At 32.9% G+C, this 24,508-nt stretch overlaps 2 protein-coding genes across 6 annotated transcripts; both read left to right on the top strand.

The window, feature by feature from the left end:
• The first annotated feature begins 383 nt into the window (after positions 1–383).
• LOC124446255 (cohesin subunit SA-1-like) lies at positions 384–19,646 on the top strand. Of its 4 annotated transcripts, XM_046997099.1 has the most exons (45): positions 384–573; positions 652–787; positions 910–1,028; positions 2,020–2,114; positions 2,609–2,745; positions 2,899–3,010; positions 4,677–4,790; positions 4,902–4,998; positions 5,170–5,246; positions 6,380–6,433; positions 6,646–6,796; positions 7,093–7,160; positions 7,801–7,884; positions 8,836–8,909; positions 8,993–9,058; positions 9,197–9,254; positions 9,357–9,455; positions 9,549–9,628; positions 10,065–10,210; positions 10,342–10,415; positions 10,583–10,642; positions 11,197–11,346; positions 11,629–11,721; positions 11,966–12,055; positions 12,311–12,370; positions 12,448–12,516; positions 12,680–12,757; positions 12,832–12,914; positions 13,418–13,496; positions 13,723–13,803; positions 14,225–14,317; positions 14,385–14,442; positions 14,758–14,883; positions 14,966–15,096; positions 15,355–15,456; positions 15,537–15,608; positions 15,726–15,808; positions 15,890–16,015; positions 16,773–16,891; positions 17,605–17,673; positions 17,740–17,950; positions 18,295–18,411; positions 18,649–18,730; positions 18,966–19,061; positions 19,305–19,646. In XM_046997099.1, the coding sequence occupies exons 4-45, from the start codon at positions 2,088–2,090 to the stop codon at positions 19,338–19,340; spliced, it is 3,882 nt and encodes a 1,293-aa protein (XP_046853055.1). In that variant the 5' UTR covers positions 384–573; positions 652–787; positions 910–1,028; positions 2,020–2,087; the 3' UTR covers positions 19,341–19,646. The 4 variants fall into 4 exon arrangements, with proteins under 4 accessions (XP_046853055.1, XP_046853054.1, XP_046853056.1 ...); XM_046997100.1 differs by lacking the exons at positions 384–573; positions 652–787; positions 910–1,028 and adding exons at positions 1,427–1,484; positions 1,898–1,946 and having other exon boundaries at positions 2,025–2,114; XM_046997097.1 differs by lacking the exons at positions 384–573; positions 652–787; positions 910–1,028 and adding exons at positions 1,427–1,484; positions 1,898–1,946.
• Positions 19,647–20,134: 488 nt separating this feature from the next.
• LOC124446258 (organic cation transporter protein-like) lies at positions 20,135–24,323 on the top strand. 2 transcript variants are annotated; one of them, XM_046997104.1, is made up of 11 exons: positions 20,135–20,166; positions 20,289–20,412; positions 20,602–20,907; positions 21,207–21,435; positions 21,969–22,167; positions 22,264–22,479; positions 22,625–22,759; positions 22,874–22,965; positions 23,071–23,179; positions 23,539–23,611; positions 23,923–24,323. In XM_046997104.1, exons 3-11 carry the CDS (start codon positions 20,614–20,616, stop codon positions 24,145–24,147), a joined length of 1,572 nt encoding a protein of 523 aa, XP_046853060.1. In that variant the 5' UTR covers positions 20,135–20,166; positions 20,289–20,412; positions 20,602–20,613; the 3' UTR covers positions 24,148–24,323. The 2 variants fall into 2 exon arrangements, with proteins under 2 accessions (XP_046853060.1, XP_046853059.1); XM_046997103.1 differs by having other exon boundaries at positions 20,139–20,166; positions 20,507–20,907.
• The last annotated feature ends 185 nt before the right edge of the window (positions 24,324–24,508 follow it).

Genomic DNA, 24,508 nt, shown 5'->3' with positions numbered 1-24,508 from the left:
TTTTTTATTATGCCATGTAAGAGAGCTTGTAGCTTTTTGTTAATTTATTTAGGAGCATGCTATGTCTATTGCCCAATTGCTATTGCCATTCATAGGTTCAAAAAATACGAGTATTGGCGAGGTATTTGGTTGATTCAAAGCCATTCAAACTAAATTAACGTATATATATATATATATATAATGTTGTTGTTTTTGTCGCAGCGTGCTCTGGTGTGTTGCAACAACTAATGGTGTATAATGAAGAAGTTCTCAACTTTGCTTGTTCAAAATTTCTCTATGTAGATATTGTAAATATATTAAAGGTATTGTGTATTTATAATGCATGCTTTCACAAGAAAGTTATAAATCCAACAAACAACGGATGTTTTTTGTTTGATTTTTAGGAAACTTCTTATGAGGAGAAAACAATTTCTTATGCAGTAAAATGCCTGGCTTTGTGTACCGTTAATAACAGCAATGCGAGAATATACGTTCATTCGCATGGTTTTGGATTTCTTTTGCACTTGCTCTCTTTGAGTAATGAAATAATCGTTGGAAATACTGCTCTTATTCTCAGCAATTGTTTTGAATTGGGTATTTATTGTTTTACTTTATGTTTTATCAAATGTCATGATTTTTTGAGTGACATAATTAATTTGTATTCGCCACCAGATAAATCCTTAGATCAGCTGATTGGTACTACAATAATTAAAGACTTGTTAACCTTGGTTACAAGAACCGAATACGATGTTGAAGTGAAACAGAATGTGGCAATTGCTATTGCTAAATTAGTAAAACGTGATCGAAGGTAAGGGGTGTTATACCTTCCTATTAAATGATGTTTGAACGTAGATGGATTTTGATTGAAAATTGCATGTTTGTGTGTTGTTGTTATACATCACTTACATTCATGAAATTTTTTCTTTGCAGATTTTTAAGGCATTTGACCGACCTCCACGGCGTAGAGATTCTGAACTCAGTTTTGAAGACAAGCAACCTTTTGGGATGACAAAAAAGTCATCACACATTTTTGAAACAAAGCAAATTACGTAAGGATCATATGAGCGTGACACGTCTTTACATGATGTGAAGACCGGTGTGTCCGTTTTACTTTATAATGAAGGACTATTTATTTTTCATTCTTTTAAAGCTAAGATGTCTAAATCCTTAATTGCACGGATAGGTTACTTGCAAACGATGCCAAAGTTTAATGTTTAAAAAAGATTTTTATTGAACCTAACTAATAAAATCGCAGTGAACTTTTTTAAACAGTCCGTGCTCCTCTCTTTTCATTATGGAGATGGTATTGATTATTAAGGTTTTTAATGCCCAGTTTATTCAACGAGAGAGGCCGATTTACTTTACGTCAATCTCGTGTACACAGTGCGTACCTGTTCTTCGTGGCTAAATGTGAGCGCGTGCGCGTAAAACACAATATTGAATTAGCGCCAAAAATCCTTCGAAAACGAAAACATGGTTGCCAGAAAAGACTAGGTTGGGGAATAGTAAGTAAAATTTTGAATAAAATCACTTCGAAGTAACGTAGATTTTTCTAACTTATGCTTGTAGAGTGCTCAATCTCAATTTTTATATAATTTTTGATTGTTTTGTGTGAGCAGTTGTGATGGAGACTTCAGAGTTATGTATATGTACAAATTTTGATCATGATTTATTGAATGCACGTTGTTTTTTTTGCTTTATTGCATCGTTTCTATTTGCATAAGTTTTTGTCATTAATTGTATATGCATGTATATGAAATGAAATCATGGATGCAGCATCTCAGTGACAGAGGCCCCTTGCATTGTATGAATTATATAACAGCATTAGCAACTAGCAAGTGCTGCTATTGTACAATGTTGACCAGCTTTACTGATATTCTTCACTTGATTAATATAGTGTGTATATTTTATAAAACAGCTTTCTGAGAAATGAGCTACAGTATGCATGGACCATAAAATGTCCCCAGGTATATATCACACTCATGAGAAAATGTTAACTCCTATCATTCATTAAGTAAATTGGATTCTCTTTTTTTCTAGAATAGGTGCCCTGTTTTTGATCTTTGTATTTATTTATTCGGTGAAATAAAAGTACATATCATTGTGTAATGGATTCATCGGAGGGTTCAACAGAGGTTTGTTTGATAATTTCTTCTCAAGAGTTGAAAAAATATATTTACGTAGAGATGAATTATTTGACAGAGCTAAAGTCATGTTAACTGCTGACACAAAGCAAGAAAATTGATGTGCTCAAAAACATCAATCCAACATTCTTTTATGGGGATTGTATTCATATATTCCACTATCAGCTAAGCCTGGCTAATTTCCTTTCAAAACAATGTCTCTTTCAAATCTGCAATAGAAATTATCATTTTTATTGATGACAGCCGAAAAATCCCGAAAAAAAATTGAAATGATAAATAGGTATCAGAAAAGTGTCTAGGAAGCTAATTGGTTTCATTTAAACTCCTTTAAGTAAAAGTTTTTGCAATAATTTTGCTAAGGAAGAATAACGGAAGTTTTAAAAGTAATTGGAGTCATTTTGTTTTATGCTCATTGATCACCAATCTGTATATCAATACTATTTGATGACTGTTTTTCAAACTTGTTTCTTTTGGTTTGGTATTAGGACTTTGTAAGCCCTCTTCGTAAGAGTACACGAAAGAAGACCCAACCTGTTCTTTATGGTCATGGAGTGACAATATCCAGCCTAACCAGTCCACAAAGTTCTTCCTCTAATGATACCCAAAAAATGGATATCACACAGTATGACTATTTAACTTTGTTATTACATGTTTTTGATTATGGAAAAATTGTCAATTACAAAGGTGGAATAATCAGTCAGGTCTGGTTGCTATAAGGGTGTGCATCCATTTTTATAAATTGTTTATTGATTGAAATAATTAACTTGAATTTCAGGACATTTGAAGAAAACAAAAATGACGAAAGCAGTGATGATGATATTCCATTAAGCCATTATAGTCCACTTAAAGGAAAGAAGGGAAATGCAAAGCAGTCAAAGAAATTACCTGTATGTGATGAAATGGATTATACTTTTTCAGAATTGCAATCTCACTGCAGTTTGTGTTGCTATAATTTACAAATAATGTTTTATTGTGTTTAAGTAATTTGTGTACATACCAACTGCTTATGTAGGTACCATTTTGTGTTATGCATCCAATTCCATTTTCCTTGTGTATAATTTGATATGTAGCATGCAGGGTTTCCATATATGGTCCAGTTGACAATTATCAGACCTTTAACATGAAAAGGCTTGTTGTCAGTCATTGTTTGGTAAATTTTTCATTTTGACAAGTATAAATGTGTCATGGCAAGCGCATGGTCAGCATCTATCTTATTTTTCTCACTTGTGTTTCATGCATGCATTGTCTACAAAGATTGCCATGGAAGAAAACTTGCATTTTAAAAACAGTCAAAGTTTTCAAATGTTGATTATGCTGTCAATTTAAACGCCTTTACAAGGCTTTTCCTGCATAAATGTTAAATATGCATCCCCATGATTACTGTCATTCTATTACTATGTATGCAGTAAAATGTTGGTACGTAATATGTGTCTTTTAGAGTTATGTTTCATTAACTACAGTGTGCGAATTAACGGTGTGCAATGTGCAATTTGCACATCGTTTTTGCTAAAATGAAAACAATTGCACATCACTTTTTCTAACAATATGCAAAAAACTTCTTTATTGATTACTACCACACAAATTGAAGAAAGTTTTCAAGCTTAATCTTTACTGATCTTTACTTTATAAACAAGTGCGCTGCACGACATTAAAAACCATGTTGACACAATGTCATCAAATTCAAAGACGTTGTCACTTTGAGACCTGGGAAGTCTGTCAACAGTCGATATACATGGTGCTTATATGCTTATGACAATAGGAGTGTATTATTAATGTCTATTTTTGCATTTGCATTGTTTTGTAAACCGTTACGTACTGTTTTTGGCATCATAGCTATTTTGAATATTTTCTGTACAATCAGGAAACATTTTGATTTTGATTCTTAAAAGAAGGCAAAAAAAACTTAAATAAGCCAAATTTGAAAAATAAACCAAATGGAATTTTGATTTTAAATAAGCCTAACGTGAGAAAAAGAAGCCAAATTTGGCTCAAAATTTTATGAAAAACTGGCAACCTTGATCAGCCATACTTTTTGCTATTACATATTGCTTGTAATATGACATAAATATGATGTTTTTTATCGTAAGTAAACATCAAGGATGTTACTGTTAATAATCAGAAAGCAAAAGTATATTCGGTTATTCTCTTTTCACTTTTGTCTTTCTTGTCATCTTCGTCGAAAGGTTGTAGCTACCAGCAAAGTTAATACAGTAAAAAATGGATGGAAACATCGAATGCTGACTCGTTTGATTACTAGGATGATGGCCAAGTGGTGAATTTACTGCGCTGTAAAGTTTGCACGAAGAAAGAGAATAACATGCGCAAAAAATTTCTCTCATACATTTGTGACTGGATAAGCGGTTGTAACGAAAAACACTGTCGTAAATCATATGAATTTGTTCACGTTTAAAAATATTAATTTAGCAATTAGCGCTGTATAATAATTAACGTAATATCGATTTGATTTTGCCTCTAAAGAAACACTTTTGTCAAAAAAATTTGCACATCGTTTTTTCTGAACCATTTCGCACACTGATTAACTATCATTTATAGGTAGCAAAGAAGGGCAGAACGAACAAGAACAAAAATAATGCAGCTCACGAAGAAAGCTTTCCAGATAAAGGCTCAATGTTTGATATCATTAGAGGTGGAAGGGTTGTATTGCAGGTATAATGCGAGCAAAATTATATTTTTTCGAGTAATGAATGAAAAATTTGACTTGGATGGCCAAAGAAAGAAGTATCAAATCTTGTGACAAAAACCATTTTTCTACTGCAGACTGTAATAGATGACTGGATTGAAAACTACAATAAAGATCGTATATCAGCTATGGTCGATTTGATTCAAGTTGTTATACAATGTTGTGGTTGTAAAGGTAAATTTTTGTCCAACCGCATGATAAACTTGATAATTGGATGGGAAGGACGAAACCAGAACTTGAATATATGAACATTCTCTCATTTTTCCCAACTATTAAGCTAACTATTATCTTTTCATGAGATGTTTATCTGATATCTCAATATCATTGATAAAATTTTTACTCAAGGAGTTGTAACTGAAGACATGCTTGAGGAAGATGAAAATGTTAATGCAATAAGAAAACTCACTGAAGTATTTGACGAGGTTCGTAAATGGCAATTAATTTGGAAGACTGAGCATGTGTACTTGATTTTTTCTTGTAGTATTCACTCATAATTTCAACAATTTGCAATGTAGGATCATTTTCGAATAGTCATTCAAACATTGAGTGATTTATCAAGTTTATGAACTGCAATCTCCCACACTTTATTAACACTTGACACTTATGTAAAGTGGGGCTCAATTCAGACTAATGAAATGACTATGCTTATTCATTCTTATCATTGTAAAAACTTTAAAGTCTTGGACTCAAATATTTACTTAAACGTTAAATGAGACAAGAACTTGAACAGTTGTTTGAGATGACCAAGCATGTACAGATTTGTTCTATGTGAGCAAGTAAGTCCAAACACGGTGCCAGTTGATCAAGTTGGTCATTTAAACTCAAACAATTTCTCATGTCAATTGTCAAGTGCTTTTGGTCAGATTATTTCTTTAATAATTTATGACTGAGGAAGCTGGTTACTTTGAAATGAATGCGGGTAATACTTGACATACACATACGTATATTTGAACAGTTGGTCTAGCAAACTGTTCATATTCTGATGACTGTTTTTGTAGTGGCTCCACTCAACCATAGATGTTAAACCTTGAACATAAAGAAAATTGCTTACATGTAATAAGACTAATAATCAGGACAAGCAGACAATTTTAAGTAAACAAAATAAAACAAATTCCGAAAACGGACCATGATGATGTCTTTGGAATAAAGACGAAATATTACACCATCTTTTGTTTTAAAACTCTTGTATTATCTTGAATATCAAGAAAACGAGATGTCCGTTTTCGGAATTTGTTTTATTTTGTAATAAGACTAAAACAGTGGACAACAACACAACAAGTGCCTGTTTAGATTATTGCAAATTTTATTAAAAATTTTTCACTTGCCATGAAGTCAATGGATGTTTGCCTCATGATACATGAATCAAAATAACATGGGAGTTAATGGATAAATTTACTAAACATTTTATGGTTGATTTAATTGCAAAAGGCAGTGTTTTAACTTTGCACTATCTTTTAATCCCTTTTACAAAAATACTTTGCATGTTTTTTCATGAAAGAAAATTAAAACCAGTTTAGTAATGTCACAAAGAGCTGATGAATAAATTTTTTTGTAGGACTCTCATGAGTATCCATTAATTATGTCTGGTGGGGGATACAAACGATTTAAGGTAAGTTTTTTTTGTTTAATTTTTTTCAGCGTCTACGTATTTGATAATCACTTCGAGGCGAGAGAAGATATTTTGAAAAAAGTGTTGATGTGTCGATCTATTCAGTTTTTGTTAAGAAGTTCATTTGAAATTTAGGTCTTTGTCCATTGAAGAGTTCAGGCTCTCTCATTACAAATGCTAGACGTACTAGTTTTCCCATCTCTTCATTTTAGAACAATTTTTGTGATTTTATCAGTTTGCTAATTGAGCAATGTCAGCATAATATTGTTTACGATGATTACATGTTGGATAAACTCATTACTTGGCTTATCAGTCTGTCCGATTCACAAGTAAGAGCGTTCAGACACACCAGCACCTTAGCAGGTTTGATATTACATAAATTATTATAACTTTATACCTTTACAGCTTACTTTTTTTCTGTATTATGTTTGTCTGTAGCTATCTCAACAAATCCAACGATATTTATTAGTAAAAATACATGTCCTAAAATGAAACTTTTTTCATTTTTGACATTACATACATGATTGAGTAAATCATGTGATTCTTTTCGCCCGACCAACCACTCCTTCTTCATTGAATATTTCGTTAAGTTTTTGCTCCTATTATACCTACTACTCATTGCAGCTTTTGTGGTACGTAAATGATTGTCTGTTTTTCAGGAATGGTATTGGTGGCCTCATTGATTCAAGTTGCTTTGAAATTAAACGTGGAACTAGATAATACACAGGTGAATCTCATTGCAAATTGTTTTTTCAGTCACCCTACACTAAAAACAGTCTTCCTAAGTACATACTGCTGTTTGCAAAATCATTAGAACTTGGAAGTTTTCAGTAGCTAAATACCTACGTACCTATTATGAATGGAGTTTCTCGTTCGGTTTATAAGACATAATTGATCAACACTACAAATTTTTTGAAAATACGTAGACATGTTTCGACATCTCATGATGCCATCTATTTTCAAAAAATTTGTGTCTACATTAAATGCGCATTAGCGATAGTGCTTTTACGAAATTATAATCAACACTAATTATGTGTTCTTTAGATTTATAATTTTGTGTAGTATTTTGTAACTTTTCTGTTTCACTCTCGTTTTCACTTCAAGTTAACAATGCCTATAAAGGCGTGCTTTTAACTATATACGTATACTGTATGTTTTTTGTGCAATTTACCACATAACATCTTTGTTCCGACCTATCTGCAAGGGCGGCCGAAACAGAGCATGAACTTTGGAATTGCGTGAAACTTTTAACCGTTCAACCGTTATGATTTGTTTCTTTTTGCCCCGCTCTCAAAAAAGCAATTTCGTTCCACTGCGTCTGCTGTGGATTGATATTTGGTATTCATAGAGTAGAGGTCATTTTCTAGCGACAACTTGACAGCGAAAAACGAAAAAGTGCACAAAAGCGTGGACAGCAGAAAATGGAAATGCTTCAAAATAAGAAAGAACAGGTTTGCTGAAGAATTAAAGTAGCTCAAGAATTCTTTTTTCTCGGTTTTTAGATCATTCTCTGTTCTTACGAACACGCGAAATTGATTCCTAATAAAATTTACAATTGACCTACAAACAAACAAAATTAAACACCGATTAAGATATAAAGTATTCGTAAGATGTGTAAGAATAGATTAGATATCTAAATAAAGTTTAGGAGTTTTCTTAAGTACCGCCAAACTTGATGAATTAGCTAACAACATGAAAAGGTAAAGCTTTCCAATCTTCAATATACGTACCGATTAAAAAATCCAGAAGACTTAAAGTAATTTATACGGAATACCTTAGGCCTTAATTTTAGCCAACTATGGTTGGCTCTGGTTTTTGTTCGCTTAAGTAAATCAACATATTAGTCTTGATCAAAATCATGATTGAAATGTCTTATATTAAGTGCTACTACAGATGTAAATATCTTTTGATCTTCTAGGGTTGGCACCCATTTTTTTTCAGTTTTTTAATATATCATTAGGATGATATATCACAGATCAAACTTGTACCTCTCCTCTGTATTGATTTCAAGGCATAAATGTGTTTTTGAACATCTCGATGGTAGGCAGGGCGACATTAGAATCGTGGACCATTTAAACAATACGTAAAACAAAAACCCTTGACATTTATTGTACGCTATTGCTTGTAATCATTACCACATTGAATTATTTAAGGAAAGATTTGAATAGTTTTATGAAAATATCCTTATTTGTCGTGAAACGAGGAAGAGGAGTTAAAGAAATTAAATAAATTAAAAAACTGTTTTGAAACTTCATTATTCTTGGATCCCTACTTTTGAATGGTGTACATTGTTTGTATTGATAATTTTAGCATGCAGTCTATATCTATTTATCTTTAAAATTTGGGTAGTTATTTTACTATGTGAATATACCTCGTGATATAGGATTTTCTGCATATTGTAGCTTACAGAGACTATTCAGCAATTGGAGGAGTATATGAACTATGTTTTTCAAGGGATATTTGTGCATCGCTACAGGTATTTATAAAAGATATTGTTGTGTTTCTTGAGGGCAAATAAATTTGCTTATTTTTCTTTAATTCCATGGCATTTTTTTATAGGGACATACGACCTGAAATCAGATGTCTTTGTATGACGGAGATTGGCAATTGGATGAAAAATTACAGGTATTCGTCGACAATTGATCATTGACCGAAAAATCGATCATTTTATGAATTATTATAATGCATCTATTTATCATGTTACTAAATAATATAATATATTGTTTGAAACAAAACGTCAATCCTCAATCATTTTCCTTACAGCAACTATTTTCTATCTCATAAGTATTTGAAGTACGTTGTTTGGACTCTGCACGATAAGGTATGTGTTATTTAAAGGTTTTTCAAATGTATGCATGACTTAAAGGGGAGAGGGGTGGTTGGGTGTTAAATGGTTCATAACGTTTTCGTTTTATTTACTTAGGAAGGTGAAGTTCGTAACCATGCCCTGGAAACTTTGTACAAGCTCTATCAGGTGGAGGAATTTCTTTCACAGTTGGAACCGTTGACGTCCAGATTTAAGGTTTACAGTTGTGTTTGTTGTTTGTTTGTTTTTGGTTGATGATCAATTTGATTACTGATCATCGATGAATGTTTACCTTTTTCTTTTTGACAGAATCGGATTGTTTCTATGACACTTGATGTAGCTCCGCCTGTTCAAGTTGTAGCCATTAAGTTGGTGACATTGTTATTACGGTATGTTGTGAAACGTTGTAACAGTTTTTATCGGTGGTCTAGCGTTCACAGGCTACACAATTTTTGTTTACTGTAAAATTTTCTATTAACACATCCATCCTCCGACCGAGCTGCTTGATCGCTCTATACAGACTGGATGTAGCATTTCTATGTTGTAGCTATTACAAAACAGTTTGAGCATAAATACAAATTCGTAAAGATTTTTTATGTGTTCATATCTTATAAAATTTCCTACAGTATAATTTTGACGATATTGTATCTTTATACTGTACCAAATGTGTTTTTTTAGTCGCATGTTCAAAAAGTATTATTTAATTTTTTTAATCATAAATGGCATGGAAAAAATTTAAACGTTAACACTTGAAATGTAGCATGTATGTGAAACATGACAATTGAAAATGGCTTCTTTTTCAATAAGTTTGGTACTCTTATATAGTTATGGAGAGCTTGAAGAAGAAGATTGCGAACAAGTGGAACAGTTAGTATTTTGTAGCGAGCGTCTTGTTGCACAGGAAGCTGGTGCATTCTTAAATGCCAGGCTGTTATTAGAAGTGGAAGCCAACAGTCCAACAAAAAAGAAAGGTGAAAGAATTTATTATTACTTGTTTTAAATGTAATGGGTAATAGTAATATCTGTAAAAAATATTTGGATCTGTACACATAAATAACGCTATCTTTGGGAGATTTATCTTCACTGTAATTCTGTTTTTTAGCATCGAAAAAATCTGAGTTACAGCGCAAGGTAGATTACATCCGAAAGCTCACAGATTTCTTTATTAACAATCAGGTAATTTTAGCTATGAACAGCTACAAAGAAATGTACGAGGGCCTGTTCACTCTGGTCGTTAAGATCCATATATCGTAAAGCAAGCTATTGATAATGGCCAAATTATTTACGTAATGGATATTCTCTTTAAATTAATATGATAAGTTTTTTCAACATGGTTGTTTTAGATTCATGATCATGGAGCGTATATTGTTGATAGCCTATGGCAACATTCCGATCTTTTAAAGGTAAAACCGCTGATTAATGTGCCTACATACTGTGAGCTCAGAAATAGGGTTTGTCTGTGTTGTGTGCAAAAATATTAGCCCATAATATTTCAAGTTGTATTCATTATCTTCTATATTTTAAAAAAATGAACTTGTTTCCTTGAAAGCACATTTGTATTTTTATTTTTTCTATCTTTATACATGTCCTAAACTTTTTTCTCCTTCTGTGTAAAATAGAGTATGTTTTTAATTACGCTCAAATTTACTGTTATACGTCAAGTGCTGTGTAATCTGCTACGTAATAGGTAATGCACTTTTGACGTCATACTGCGGGGAAAATCGTGATAATTTCATGATTGTTTCACCTTAGTATGTAAAAAATAAAAAGAATACTTGAACTAAATATATGATTTCTCAGCCCAATCCATAATCGTATTATCATAATGATAATAACGTGGTTTGAGCCTTCTAGGAACGAGGCGTTTATTAGAAAGAGGCGTGTAATACAAACTCACTCTTTAAAAGGGGGCGTTTATGGAGTATGTTTTCTTTTCATTTTATATTTGCGGCTTTAGGATTGGGAATTGATGAACTCAATATTGTTGGATGATAAATTCAGCGAAAGTTTATCTGACGACGAAGAAACAGCTTTGATTGAACTCATGGCATGTTGTTGTCGTCAGGCAGCTACAGGAAAAGGACCTTCAGGTCGCTTTGTCAAACGAGTAAGAATTTGGAATTACTTTTTTCCATTGACTTGTCCATCCTCGTAGCCATGTGTAATAACGAGGACAAGCAAACAACTTTAGATAGTGCAAAATACAGCAAATTCCGAAATCGACATCTGGTTTTCTTGATAGTCAAAATAAAGAAAGAGTTTACCTACTAATCTGTGTCTAAACTCTTGCTTTATCTTGACTATCAAAGAAAACAGATGTCTAGAATTGGAGCCCATTTTGTTTTGTACTATGTGTAGTAACCATATCTTGCTTTGATATTTCTCTCAGCTCCTTAGCTCTAAAGAAAAGAAAGCAATCGAAATTGACAAACGTGAAATGAGTGGTCATTTTATGGTACAACTCCCTTTGCTACTGGAGAAGGTGATTATCATGGGCAAGAAAGTGAACATTGACATAAGAGCTCTGCCATGTTTTCAAATTTTGCGCGGTATTGACCAATTCAACCCTGACATGCAGTAGTTTGTGTAAAATTTTTAATCCTCCAACTCGTCATATGCTAAGTTGTCGACATAACAAAAATTGTATATATACACATTATTTTAACTTACCGTCTGTGTCCCGTTTCACTTTTATGACTAACGGCTTTGATTTTCCTTGTGTTTAGTATGGAACAGATTTGCCCAAGGCAGAAAATCTTGTTATGATTGCCCAGTATTTTGATTTGGAAGAATATAGTGAGAGACGTCTAGGCGAGGTAAAAAAAAATGCTTAATGTTTTACGTCTATAATAATTTTGACTGTTGTCAGTTTTTTATAATTACGTATCGTTCAGCAATGCGAATTTTCCACCATTTTAGGAAATGAAAAATGAGTTATTTCTTATTAATTCTTACACATTGAGATAAAGTTTGCATCTATGTAGTTAAATATGATAATATTTTTTTGTAATTTTCAATGCTACCTACCAGGATTTCAGTTGTGATTCTTGTTAATCTATTTGAATTTCAAGCATTTTGATAATCTTCTTGACCAAATTGACGATCTTGTTCAGAAAGCACCTGAAAAAGCAGTAAGTATTCGTGTGCTTTATTAGTTACTTTTCAAAACATAAATATCTACATTGATGGCCGATTTTCTCCCTTGTAGTTGCTAGAGGAATGTGCTAAGACTTATTTGATGTTGATGGACAATGAACTCACATTAAAGAGTCAAGCGGTATATTTCATATATTATATAGTGTTTAGTATATTAATCCTGATATAATTAAGATATAATTAGGATTAATATATTAAGTATATACTCTGATGATGGCTTTGGAATAAATATAGTGTTTAGAGACGATAGATTTTTGCTTGATGATATTTTCCTTTTGATTTAGGAGGTTGCACGTAATAAACTGATTGATAATATTGTTGAATTGTTCAAAGAAGCCTGTAAGAATCCTAACGCACACGATGTAGGTGTTAGTGGTGTTATTGTTGGAGTAATAACTGTAATGAATTATACCTTTCTTTGATGCTTTGAAATAAGGCTAGTTCTGACAAAGGGGAACGCGGAAATGATGCTGACTATACCTTACAAGTTAACTTGAGAAGATTAACCGCTTTCTATAGGTAAGATTAACTGCTTTCTATTGGTTATATACATAGGGTTAGCAAAGTTGAGATCGATATGTAAGGTTGTATTGGTAAAGTTAACGAGGTAGGGTTAGGCAACGTTGTATTAGTGCAAGGTAGGATAGTACAAGTAAGGTTGTTTAGCTATAGTGCAAGGTGGAGTTCTATAGGTAAGGTTGTTTAGGTATAGTGCAGGGTGGAGTTCTATAGGTAAGTTTGTTTAGGTGATAGTGCAAGGTGGAGTTCTATAGGTAAGGTTGTTTAGGTATAGTGCAAGGTAGGGTTCTATAGGGTTTTAAGGTTGTTTGGTATAGTGCAAGGTAGGGTTCTACAGGGTTTTAAGGCTGTTTCGATATAGTGCAAGGTAGGGTTCTATAGGGTTTTAAGGTTGTTTCGATATAGTTAGCAATGTAGAATAAAATATATGAACTTTATAGGTTTGCATAAAGCCATAACTTATAACAAACATTTTGTGGTAAGAACGTAAATTGAATTTTCAGAAATCATGATCTTGGAGCATGGGATCTTTATGATTGTCTCGTGGAAATTCTTAGAAATATGAGCAGTCACGATGAGGAGGTATAATAAACCCTGCATATTTTCATAGTAGATGTGAAAAGAAGCCTGCTTATTCTACACTTAACATTCAGAAATTGAGAATATTTCTTATTTCAGTCCGTGTTATTGTGTTGGATATGTTGTATTTTTTGATTTTCCGTAATCTGATTGGCTGCCGTAGCGGGCAACTCTTAACAATATCTTGACCGTGCTCTTGGTGTTATTAATCTCGTATTTTGTTATTTAGGTCATTATTAATGTAATAGTTTCCTTACAAATGTATCTGCTGTGGAGTCTTCATTCAATGACAGAAAAAAATCCAAGCAAGGTAAGATTCTAAACTGGCTTCATTGAATACATCTGTTGCTTCTCATTTTCTTACGATACTCGTATGATTTGATTTAACATTTATTTCGTGTTGTTCACCAACTGGTAAAAGCAGTTGCTGTTTGATTTAATTTATACGCTTTTGTTTTTACGGTTTCATGTCATCGTTAGTGTAACATTAGTAAGAGAGTAAAATGCTTCTGACGTTTTCAGGGCACTCAAATCTTTGTGAAGAGCTGGATAGTAGGATATTGAATGCATAGTTGTAAAAGTTCTTTTTGACTTGTTTATGTTAATTGTCACACTCATAAAATTTCTTCATTCTGTTGTTCATTGTGAGCATTTTCTTTTTCATAATGAAAATTTCGTGAATGGGATCATATTACGTTATTAATTTGTCGCATTAAAAATGCCTGTTTTAGCGTCAGCTGAATATTTTGAAACAACGTCTTTATTCATTCATGGATATATGCTGTTATATAGTCGAAAATGAAGTGGGTGAAGTTAGAAAAGAGGTATGCATATTATAAGTAATTTGAAGTTGAATGATAATTTGTTATGTCATAATGTGTATTTTTTTAGGCATTTTTATCTGCTACTGATCTCATGGTTGTATTTGCAAAGCAGCTTGTTAATAGTCGTAAGTATTGAGAGCAATATGACATTCGTTAATCAAAATATTTTCATCCACACGTTACGTTTTAATGGTGGTTTTACTTGCTCGCGCAAAAATGAGTGATAATCTTAAAAACGATACTTCAGTTTATGGCACATGCTAATACTACAAGAGCTTTGTTTGCTACATTTTATAGAAATGCTTTTCATACTGAAAAAAACGCATATTATACTATTCTTGCTTTATCACGCCTTTAATGCTCGCTTCTGAATTTTGGTGTAAGATGCGAATGATTTTCATACCTAAATATTTAAGTTGAACTATTCATAATATATATAGATCCTTCTCTGGCACCAGTTGTTTATACACCTAGCGACGAGGCTCAAGATATCTACACTAGATTTGCCGCAACTTACGCTTTCTCTGATGTGAACCCTGAAAACGAAGAAGAAAAGGAGGAAGACGGTAGATTTTCATGTGCAATAAAGTTATCATTGTTGTTCTTCATTCATTTATAACTCTTCGATTTTTTACTTTGTATTTTTAGATGAAAACACTGAGAATGAGGTGCAAGAATTGAGCAGTAAACGCGTTGTGTTGGCGGCAATCTGCAAACTTCTTGCTTATGGAATGTTTGACATGCAACAAAGCGCTCCTATTTTTTCACAGCTTATATCGGTAACATGTGAACTTCACGTGACATTAGCCAATAATTTATTAGAAATATTTCACAAAACTTAAAGATCTATAATTACGTCCAACAATTGTTTTTTTGTTGTACGCGAAAATGCAGTTGCTTGTTGTTTTCTATTCAGTTTCAGTAAAAATACAAGCATGTCATATGAGTGAGAGATCCGTTTTACTTACTTTTTCCTTTCAATGATTTTGAAACTTACTTATTTGAACCATACTTGGGACTTTAAATATCTTTTTCAGGCATATGGTGATTTTGGTGATCTTATTAAACAAACAATGTCGAAATGTAAAGAACTCAGTATCAACCACTACACAAGGACCCTGGCATTAACATTGTTCCAGGTATAAGAATTTTCCTACACAATGAAGCGTGAGGGTTTTGTCGTCAATTCATGTTATTGTGGTATTTTTTTGTGTCATAGGAATATGAATTACTGGTTAATGAAGCTGGCGATGTTTTTGATAATACATCAATTGAAAGCACGGCGTTAAAAGTAATTTCACATTTAATATTATATGACGTATTGTATACCTACATGTTCCCCGATAATTTAGAGGTAACGTGTTGTGTTTTGTTTTCCGTTTGCGTTTTATTTGATTTGATACTACAGGAACTTGCAAGACGGTTTGTTGTGACCTATGGTATCGATTTGACGAAAGATTATGTCCGAAAGGCTATGATAAACTTTCACAGGTAAAATTTTCTAGCGTCTCCAAATAGAAGTGCACAATCTGGTTTGGATGAAATACTTACTGTATGTATTTATTGTCCTAGGGAAGCCATATTACTTGGTTTTCATGGAGATGGCAACCAGCATGATGAGTCATTTCCTAAAAGTGGATTCTTTGATATTATAAACGAATGTGCTTCACGATTGATACCTGTAGACAAAAAGGCTGTGTAAGTATTGTTCAATTCCCATCTTGTATATTTTGAAATCTATATTGTTAATTAATGTGTTTCATTGAGTGAGTATTCGCTTACAAAGGCACTCAAATACCAAGAAAAACTCGGATGGAATATTGATAATTTAGTCTGATCTAGGGGGAGAGGGAAGGTGTGTATTTATATGATCAAGGTTCGTTTACACACAACGATTTGTCGGACAGGCACTTACGCCATATTACGTGTTTCTTGCTATAAATGGAAAATTTGTCTTGTAAGACAAATCGCTGAGTGTAAATAATGCATCAGATGTATTTATGTGTTTTCGAAACCCGAAAAAGAAAAGAGAGAATATTCCACCTTAGAGAGAATATTCTACTTTAGAGAGAATATTCTACTTTAGAGAGAATATTCCACCATGGAGAGAATATTCCACCTTGGAGAGAATATTCCACCTAGGAGAGAATATTCCACCTTGAGAGAATATTCCACCTAGGAGAATATTCCACCTTAGAGAGAATATTCCACCATTAAGAGAATATTCCACCTTAGAGAGAATATTCCACCATGGAGAGAATACTCTACTTTTGTGAAAGCATTTCACCCAAGATATATTTTTTATAAACCAAAATTCACAATAAAATAGATTAGAAATTTTCTTAGGTGATTTCATAACGAAAAGCGCTCTTATTTTTCCAGCTAGCCAGCAATGAGAATACGTACAGTCATATAGGTAGCTACTATATTTCATGTTTGTTCTTTGACGTTGTAGGTTGAAGATTCTCGATACAGAGTTGCAAAATAAGCAGTTGAAAGTAGAAGAAATAGCAGATGATCCAGAACTAAAGTCATTATATTTATATTACACGGTGATGCTGAATGGAAGTCAAGGTAAGTTATAGAATTTCAATTTCAGTGCAAAGTTATCATGGATACTTAAATTCATACTTACGTAGTGTAAGCTTTCCCATGGGGAGTAATGAATGCAATTTATGTTCGTTGTGAAATTATGTATTGTAGATTATTTAAACAGTTTCAATGCCCTTAAGGTTATTTTGACAGTTTCATTTGTCATATTTAAATAAACTTTTAGTCATCTCTGCCAAGATTACAAAAAATTTTATAGAAATCATTGCTTTATTGTAAATCATGTAGCATGTAAATGTCGGTGTCGGTCGTGTAAAGCATCTTACTCCAGACCAGCGTTATATATGGAGATCAGTCTACGAACCCAAGAAGTAGACTGGGACAGAGTAGTTTTCTAATGTATCAACAAGTCAGATGTTGAATATTGAGTAAATCTTCGAGAAACGTTCCCTGTCATTTAATAGTCATCTTTGCTCCTTTTGTATTTGTTGCATGTTGTTGGCAAAGATAAATAAATAAATAAATAAAATTAAATAGGAGTCAATGAGAAAAAAATGAACGAAACATTTTATAACTGATTCAAATTACGAGTCAAAAAGCAGAGCGTTTTTTGAAACTTTACATTATACATGGATCCCTAAGTTCAAGATATTTTTTTAGTTTTCTAGATGTTTGAATTTTTATTATAACTGGTTGCATTTGTAAATCTTAATATTCTTTTTCGTGTTTTTATGCAGAAACAAATGAAAAAGGAAAAAAGAAGGGCACGATGACTCAAAAGGCACGAAGAAAACTATCTCTTGATGGTAATTGACTTTGCTTTCGTTCGTTTTTGTACAATGTACACACGTTTGATTTATTTTCCCATCAAGATGCTAAACAGAAAGTCGCTGCTAAAAAAAGACTCGAAACAAGTAAGAAACCGTCAAAGGAAAATGAGGCTGGTGAAGAAATCGTTAGAGAGGAAGCTGCTTTGTTGCATGAGAACCAGACAGATAACAGTGTTTCAAAAAGGAAACGAGATGATGAAGAAGATGATAATTTACCTGATGAAGAAGAAAATAGTGATGATGATTTTCAGCAGTATGTATCTTTAATGGAATGGTCTTCCTTATCATGTAATTTATGCAACATTTATATATCGTATATTTTATGCATTCATATATCATGAATACTTTATCATTGCTTTAGACCTAAATTCCTATAAACAACAGTCCCAACACCATAAACCTGCAGAACTTATCAGAAATTTCCACTAAAAACCATACCACATATGTTTTATTGCGCTTGATTTACACACACTTAATTATATTATCTAAGAACTTCGATCGAATGCAGGATCGATGCATTGTGGAAACTGATAATTTTATTGAAATTTCAATTGTTGGTTTTTAACAAAGTTCGTTTCATTTCATGTTTTCAACTAGTTCCAGAAGTGCTAAAGGTCTTTCTCAGGCTTCTTGGACAGCAAGTCAACCAAAGAACAAACGCTCTGAGAGCTATTCTCGAGTAACTTATGACAGCAGAAGGAAAGATCAATCATCGTGAGTAAAATACTCTGCCAATTATGATTGCATTGTGAATATGTCTGTTAACGGAGGTTAACTGTAAACTAAAGTAAAATTATTTATTTGTTGTTTATGTTGTCTTTTCGCTTCGTATTCTATACCGTTTGGTTTCATGTTGTAAATAGAATGCTAGTGTCTGAAATTACATACAAGCAGTTACCAAATTCGGTTTAGTTTCTGTCAATTGATCATCAGTTGCAATTTTTCTTCTAGTGTTGCACCAGTGATTGAAGATTCCGAAAGTGAAGAACTTTCTGACCGCGATGGTCTATCAAGTCCTTTGAAATCAACTGAGGTATCAGAAATTCCTGGAGTAGAATTTTTTTTCACTATAATTTTACACAATGTGTGAATGTCAAACTAAATATTTCCCTTGACGTAAAGATGACAAACCTATGATTCAAATATAAAACGTACTTTGTAATAACATGCTTCAATGGAAAGGCTTCTGTTGCTAGTTTCGATTTGCACTGCAGTGTAGGTTGTGTTAACATTCTATTTTGTAACATTTGTTGTGTCTTTTTTTGAAGCAACAGTCGATTGAAACACCACCACGAAAAAGATCGAAACGAGATCTTCCTGACAATATCTTTGCTGAAGAATCGTCTGCTGCTGAATCTCTACAAGTAAGATATTATCTCTGCTTTCTATAAAACAAATTCAGTAATTGTTAAAAGGAATTTTATGTATTGTAGGACGATGATTTACCTATTGGTAGATATTATCTCTGCTTTCTATAAAACAAATTCAGTTATTGTTAAAAGGAATTTTATGTATTGTAGGATGATGATTTACCTATTGGTAAATATTATCTCTGCTTTCTATGAAACAAATTCTATTATTGTTAAAAGGAATTTTATGTATTTTAGGAAGATGATTTACCTATTGGTATCAATAGATCTTGAAGTTCGTGCAAGTTTTATTTTTTACTTTTATAAAAAATTGTGAAATTGTTGTAATTTTTTCAAAATTTGGTTGATTTAAAGTATATATTTTGTATAGAAATTGTTGGAAAAGTTTACATTCCAGAGTTAGACGCGCGTTGCGACAAAATGTCAATAAAATTATTTCTTTATGTATTTATCGCTATAATGGCTATTCATGTAATTACAATTACGTTTCCCGTCGAGAAAATCTAATTTATCACAGTTAAAACCAGAGTTTTGAGTTGAAAATAATAGCTGTGTTCACTTTTTTATGGAGTACATTTATATGCGTGTTTCATTTTGATATGTATGTTTCATTTGTTTTGATGCATTGATCATATTTTGTTCTTTGAAGTGATATATAACGTACTGTTCGTGTTGATATTCGCGTGTGTTGGGCGCGTCATTCCTTTCAATAGAGTCAAATGGTATTGAAGGTCGTTTGCAAGTTATGTCACAGACAAGTCATAGTTACGTAAAGCAAACAGTTTTCTTGTGAAGCAGAACAGAAATGACATTTAATAAACAAGTAGACTCCAGGAATAAAACTTCAGAGACGCCTCTCATAAATAAACAAAAATATATAATAGATTTATTTGTATAATTAAGCAAAGTTTCCTGTAGTTTAGATTGATGTTCATAAGTACTGTTAATCCTACACAACCTAATCCCTGATAAAGTTCGAATACTAGTTTCATTTTAACTGAAACCTGATTTCAAGATATAATATTTTACGGTTTGTTTCTCTTTTTAGTTTCGCTTGCTAAATTTACTTAGGTACATGGTTATATGAGACTACGCAAAGGTAATCTTTCTCGAGCAACGTATGTGAACGAGCGTGTTGTATATTATATACATCCCATTTATGTTCAGTCGATGACAACACATGAACCAATGAAAGCTTGTTTTGTCTCCAAATATGCATAGGCGACAGACATCTGGGGGCAATTAAAATAAACGAAAGATTTGTGCATTAAGGAACCTCAATAAAAGAGTAGACTACTACTGCACAGTTGCGCGAGATTTATATAATTTGACACAAGTGATTTTGGTGAGTAGATATATATTTTACGCGTTTTAAATAATCAAATTTATGAATCGTGATGATTTCCTGTTATGTATACATTATGTCACTCTGTCTACAGTTATGTTGTACATTGACTGCCCTTCAATTGAGAAATATACTTCAACGACAGTAAAAACCTTCCGCAACAATATTTATGCAACAATGCATAAATAGATCAAACTGAAAATGGCCTCCACTGTGGATGAAGTCTTTACGACGATTGGTGAATTTCGTCAATATCAATGGTATCTTTTGACAGTAATGGGACTTGCTGTAGTTGTTATTACTTCCTTTCCCATTATGATACCATCATTCATCACAGCTGAACCTCCATGGATGTGTGTTGATGGATTTATGAATAGCACTGTATGCCAATTCAACGGAACAATATCGTTGACCAGTGATAATTATAAAGAAAGATGTCATATGCCGAGAGAAGCTTGGAAGTTCGTTGACGATTTCACATCTGTTGTTACTGAGGTGAAAATTTATTACATAGCACTTGGCTTTGTGTTGAAAAAAAGTTGACAAGTTATATGTTTTGTTAACTGCTATTTTCAATATTCCCATCTGTGTTAGCTAAGAGAAGATTGTACAGCCACTAAAAAAAAGTATTTTAAAATTATTCCTCATTAAATCATGGGTACAAAACAAAAGTAAATTTTGTTTAATTTTATTGCTGTTGTTTCTAAGTAACTTTCTGTTACATCTTTCATCTTTGATCCGTTTTCTCTAAAACATCCATCTCAAGTTTTTCAACTTTTTTTTAATTTTTACAGCATGATCTCGTTTGTGACAATTCAATCATACTCTCCATCGCACAATCGTGTTTATGGATCGGTATGCTGATAAGTTTGTTGGTCAGCGGTCAACTTTCCGATTATCTTGGTCGAAAAATTATATTGTGTTTGGGCTGTGGAGTTATTATTGTAGCCACTTGGGTGATGGTGTTTCCTAAAGTTTTTGCTGTATTCATTGTTTGCCGTGTTTTCATTGGTATTGGCTCAGGTGATTTTAGATTTGTGATTCTTAATTCTTTAGGTATTAGATAAATTACTATAATTTTTTAAAGTAATATCTATCTACGTATTGTTAACGTCTTTATGTTTCAGCAAAGATTAGTATGGTATTTATGAATGAAAACATTAAAGTAGTGCGATGTGTTTTTTGGACTTGGCAATGCCGTTGTCTGTCCAAAAAATTACAAATAAACTTGAGTTTTTGGTTTGTGAAATCTCCGAATCAGATAATTCACAACATTTCGATCCACATTTTCATTTTCTGAGTGCCAAAATCATACAATCGATTCAATCTCGCTAAAAAAGCTCCTATAATAAGAGGAAGTTGAGTACTAAAGTTGGGATTAAATTATCCCCCACACACACCCACAAAATAGCATTATCCTGTGTCTTTTTTTACTTAGTCAACCTTTTGAGAATGACACCTGTTATGTTTTTGTCACAGAGTTTGAGCAAAACTAGATTATTTCCGTTGTTTATGTCGCAGAAAGTTCTTTATAATCCTCTGCTTTTTTACTTTAGGATTTGTGAACACAACATTGTTTCCTCTGTTGACGGAATTCACAACAGAAAAATATCGTTCCTGGATGGGGATTGGATCGTTTATATTCTGGGCTGTTGGTATATCAATCCTTCCTCTAATTGGCTTCTTGGTTCCTGCATGGAGAACGTTCTTGCTTGTCACTGCTATTTCAGCGACTCCTTTCCTCTTTACTTGGTGGTATGTATGCTTTATCTTAGAACTGTAAATATTGAACGGTAAAAAATGTTCTTATATTTATGAAATGTTTAAGTTTAATATTGATATTTTCACAAGGCTTATTCAAGAATCTCCTCGATGGCTTTTACTGCACAATAAAGAAGAACAAGCGAAAGTTGTTTTTTCAAAAATTGCCGTCAAATGGAACAAGCGACAATTGCCAAATAATCTTCTTCTACAGAAGCCTCCGTCCACAGAAAAACGAGCGAATGTATTTCAATTGTTTCGAACATGGAATATGGCAAAGAAAACATTGATTTCATGGAATTTGTGGTAGGTTACCCAAGATTCTATTTGCAAGTTTCAATCTTGCTCTGAACTTGCATTTGATTCTTTCATCAATCTTTATACAGCATTTAATCTCGTTGAAATCAAAAATAGGAAAAATGAACACATTTCATCATTTTTTATTCTGAAGGTTTGTCAACGCACTTGTATATTACGGTGTTTCCTTTGGTTCAGTTGATCTTGGTGGCAATATATATCTGAACTCATTCCTTATTTCTGTTGTTGAGATTCCTTCAAATTTTTGTTGCATTTGGTCCGTTCGCAGGTACGTATTTATAACTGCATGCGCATGCAAGTAAACTGAAGTAAACTTTTCGAACTATCTTTAGTTTGTACTTTATACCTGAATATTTATGCATTTTCCATTTAAATCTTTAAGGTTTGGTAGAAAAAAAAGCGTTGTTATTCCCATGATTGTCGCATTTATTGCTTCTACTATTCCCGTTGCCATTCCATCAAATGAAAGTTCAGGTATAAGTATGCAATTGTGAACTGTAGCGAATAAAAACGATCTTGTCAATCACTCAAATTCGTACACTGAATAAACGACTAACTGACAAGTCTATTTTTTGGCAGAAATTGTCGGTAGTCGTGTAACTGCTGTCGTCATCGCAAAATTTTTCATCAACTTTTCTTTCTCTGGTATTTACTTATGGTGCACTGAGCTCTTTCCCACTGTAATACGGTATGTGTGTTGTATATCACTGCTCAAGCAACTCGCCAGTTTTGCTACGTGATTTTCACATTTTGATGCCTATATCCTCATAATTTTCTAAAAAGTTTTGCATGAAATAATAAAGTGCATATTTCACATTATTCCAGTGTTGTGCATGAAAACATTATATATATACTGTCACATTCGTTGGTGGTCTTTTTACTGACATCTAAAATAGTTCATATTTTCAATAGTTCAAAGGTCATTTCGTTTTGAGAAACACGAAATTGCGGACGAGTTAGTAGCTACAATTTAAAATCATAAAAACATTGCACATTAAGATGACAGGAGACGATTCCGAGATAACTTCATTTATTGGCCATTTATAGATCAACTGGACTGTCAACTTGCTCTTCTATGGCAAGAATTGGATCATTCTTAGCTAGCTATATTATATGGCTTGTAAGTCTCAATCATTTAACTCGTCTTTAACATTTATTGTAAGTTCGTGAAAAAGGATTGGAGTGATGACGCTGCGAAACTTAAAGTTTTGCGAGTATATTGCTTTTTAGTTGTTTCGTTTAGCTCCCATGTATGAGATCTTTATGAAGGGAAAAATAGAATTTTCCTGCGGACTATACCACTCCTTGTTTGACTGGAGAGCTTCATTTTTAAAAAGCACAATATTGCCTACAAAACTTAGTTTTGTCTGATAGACTTGGATTGTCGTTGCACAGGCTATAACAACACTCTTTTGTGCTTTTCTATTTTAGATTCGTATTCATGCAGCACTACCGTTCAGCATCATGGGAGTTTTATGCCTTCAAGCAGCTGTACTCGGCATGTTTTTACCTGAAACTAAAGGAAAGCCAACTTTAGAAACCATGAGCGATCTTAATGGTATAAAATCAAATGGTTTTGATCAGTCGAATACAAATGGCGAAGGTGAAATCGAGCTTAAGGAAAATGTCTTAAATAAAACAATGACCGCAACCTGATATCTTGCAATTTTAATCAATCTTTATTGTCAGTAATGACGGAATATTTTGTTATCACAACTGTTTGCAATATATTCAGGGGTGCCAGAAGGTACATAAAGGTGTGGGGGGAACATTTTAGAAATTTTGAGTACCAATTTCTACAAACTAATGAAATAATAGAAATGTAAAACCTTCCTGCGTGATTGTTTGGAAGTCCACTCAGCTGCATTGTATGTATATACATTTGTTCTATAGTCAAAACAGACCAATAGTGTAACCATTCACTTTCATTGTAATTTGCTATTTTAATGCAATTTAGGGGGACTCACCCCCTGTCCCCCCCGTTTCCGACGTCCCTAAATATTTTCACTAAAACTAT

Source organism: Xenia sp. Carnegie-2017, unplaced genomic scaffold, assembly GCF_021976095.1.
Source record: "Xenia sp. Carnegie-2017 unplaced genomic scaffold, XeniaSp_v1 HiC_scaffold_22, whole genome shotgun sequence".
Taxonomy (NCBI): Eukaryota; Metazoa; Cnidaria; class Anthozoa; order Malacalcyonacea; family Xeniidae; genus Xenia; species Xenia sp. Carnegie-2017.
The sequence above is the reverse complement of the archived record's forward strand: the minus strand, read 5'-3'. Positions and strand labels throughout refer to the sequence as shown.